Below are 3,075 nucleotides of genomic sequence, written 5' to 3' on the forward strand. Positions count from 1 at the left end.
AGCCGCCACTTGACCAAAGAGAGGGAATAAAAAGGAAAAATTCGTAGCACATGCATTATGGTGCTGTTATGTACGGGCGGCCTACTATTATACACCAAACTTTTTATTACCATCCTCTAGCTTCTGATGCTAAGACAGCATTATTTAATTTGGCTATTATTTTCTTGTCGGTTACACGACCAAACTTGAGCAAACTTAACCAAAGGAAGCAAACTGCCACAAGAATTGTGGTTCAGTACAACTACGTTTTTTATTTATCTCAAAAAGTTATAGATAGAACAAAGATGGCATTTTACAATCCAAAATAATAATAATAATAAAAATGCTTTTCCTCATAAAATAGCATTATTTCTGTTTTCACTCTTTTGGCTAGAAGAGATCGGATGGAGGAAACTATATGAAGAAACACAATCTAGCTGGGTACATCATACTAGCAAGGGTTGGAAAAGTCAAAGATACATTTGAGTGGATCATAAGAGGACACAATCAATTTTTTTGGCCTCTAAGTCAAAAAGGGATTACCAGCATTCATAGAACTTGATGTCGACGCGGAGCCTGAAATATACTTCTCCTTCAAATGCATCAGTCATTATAGTTGCAATTCCACGGTGCATGAAAAAATCTCCAGTCCCACCCACGATTGATATGTCCCTAGACTTCACCATGATTGGATCAGCTCCAGAGAAATTTATAGTACCTTGGTGGTCTGTGCTATTAAGAACAAATGTGAAGCCTAACCAAGAAGTGAAGGTGTTTTTTGTATCGTAAATGTAAAGGCCTTGTGCCCTGCCAACGGGTTTCGAGTGGAGATTGTTGTCAAGGGTAATGGGATCGTCAAAAACTGCTATGTTCCCAAAATGGAATTGGCCTGCTAAGATGGTTAAGTTAGCTCCATCAGGAGCTGCTACAATGGCAGATGTTGCATTACCAGCATTTTTGCCATTGTAAATGATGTCATGGAAGTATAAGACTAAATGCTTGCATGGTTTATACTGTTTCTTGCTCGGGAATGCAAAGGCTGAAGATAAAGCAAGTAACATGAGGAAATAAAAAACAATGGAGTATCTTGCTTCCATTTGTTTTTCTTTCTGAAAAGTATTCAGAAGGAAAAGGGGGAATTCTAAGTGTAGATGAATGAGGAGCTTCTGCAGGTAATGCTTGAATTTGCTGTATCCTTTGTGTCCTTATATAAGGAGTGAAGGTCCATTTGGTTGGGGTGATTTTGGAGGATGGAAAATAGAGAGGAGATAAGGGGGCAAAATGGTAAAATACCATTTATTTTCGAAAATTTCTTCAAAATAACACTGTTTTAAAATTATCTAATAAAATACCACTCTTTTGACATTTGATACGGATCAAGTTCCGTATATAACTTGATGTCCATGTAAACAAAAATGAAACTAACACTTAATTTTTTCTCATCATCTCTACAGTAATATATGTTAGAAGATGGCGTAATTTTTTCTCAAGCCTTAATTGCATATCTGTCTTTTTGTGTGCAATTTCAACACAACTTGATTCTTGTAACGTGCCGACATTGAATAGCTGGCTTGAAATATCAAGCCTAGCCATTAAATGCCTACGGACTCATTTGTAGGAACAGGCTTGCTGACATTGACCTTGCATGTACAATGTCGCTGGAAATTAGATGTTGAACGGTTGAAGTTTGTGAACCTTTGCTTTATTTATTTATTTTGCTGAGAGTGAACCTTTTTGTGAAGCAGGGGCGGCGCCACCTTAAGCCCAGGGTGGTCCTGCGACCACCCTGAACTGAATTTTTTTTTTTTTTTTTTTTTTTTTTTTGTATATAATAATTTAAAATTTTTATTTGTCTATCCTTCAAAAAATATTTTGGGAACACCCTCAATTTTTTTTTTATGTCAATAAAATTAAATTTTGCTTCATAATTTGTTCTATATTCAATAGATGAATGATTGCTTGGTTGTGTACATTGAAAAAGATATAACTTGTAATATTGATAATAAGATTATCATGCAACAATTTTAAAATATGAAAACTTGTAGAAGACAATTGTAAACTTTATGTATTTACGTGTTTTTTTTTATAATTGTTGTCAATATATGAATTTCTCTTCATATTAGATCGTATAATTTATGTTTCTTAAGGAACATTCTAAAAAAAATCCCTAGAGCCGCCACTAGACTGTGAAGATTGTCAAGCCGGCTCAACAACTTTAGTTCTTAGACGAAAATTATAAGTGGGATATTTTTATATTTAAATATTAATCAAATAATATATATTAAAAAAATTTTATTTGAAATCTTTTTTCTTTCTTTCTTTTTTATTTTTATTTTTATTTTTTACTTTTTGAGATGCAAAATAATTAGTTAAGTTTTTTATTTAAATTTTTATAACATTTCTTTTTCAATTGATAATATAGCTGTAACACTCCATTATTTTGATACCAAGTTAATTCTTATATGTAAATTAAAAAGGAAGCTTATATTTAAATGGATTTAATTGATTTGGGCTTAAGATATTAAAAATAAGATAAATATTATGGTATATGAAGCCCAAGTGAGGTGGCATAAGTAAATATAGGAGCCTTGATAAGCTTTTAAAAACTCTAGCCTTTTACCTCTTAAGTTACACATGTATATACATAAGAAGGTTCCTTTTGTTTCAGCTGCAATACATGATTAAGATTTTCTTTTCTTCTATGCAGTTGTGCGTGGAAACTTGCAGGCATGATTTTCTCATGCTCTAAATTTAAGAAGTTTGAATATTCAATAACTAGCCATTGTTATGAACCTAGACTATCATTTTATTAATAGAAAAAGGGCTTCTATAATTGTTATTATATGAGATTAGGAATGGGCAATATAGTTGTATTTCAGGAAAGGGTACTTCACTCTCTTTGAAATTGTACCTAATTTATTAGGACCTTGTCAATTCAAGTTTGTCACCATGTGAAAGGGAAAAGGTTGCTTTATGGTTGATATTTATCTTCTTATTGTCCTTCTAGTGATGTGTATTCAGCTCTAAATTATTGTAAAAGGCAGCAATGCTTTTCAAGCCTAGAATATCTTGTTAGCCACTATAACATAGGAATAA

At 32.6% G+C, this 3,075-nt stretch overlaps 1 protein-coding gene across 1 annotated transcript; it reads right to left on the reverse strand.

Annotated features, from left to right (window-relative positions):
• Window positions 1-231: 231 nt before the first annotated feature.
• Window positions 232-1,169, reverse strand: LOC115973458 (disease resistance response protein 206-like). Its single transcript, XM_031093723.1, has one exon. The coding sequence runs from the start codon at window positions 1,074-1,076 to the stop codon at window positions 519-521; it is 558 nt and encodes a 185-aa protein (XP_030949583.1). The 5' UTR covers window positions 1,077-1,169; the 3' UTR covers window positions 232-518.
• Between the last annotated feature and the right edge of the window lie 1,906 nt (window positions 1,170-3,075).

The sequence above is a fragment of the Quercus lobata genome, unplaced genomic scaffold (assembly GCF_001633185.2).
Source record: "Quercus lobata isolate SW786 unplaced genomic scaffold, ValleyOak3.0 Primary Assembly Scq3eQI_279, whole genome shotgun sequence".
Classification (NCBI taxonomy): domain Eukaryota; kingdom Viridiplantae; phylum Streptophyta; class Magnoliopsida; order Fagales; family Fagaceae; genus Quercus; species Quercus lobata.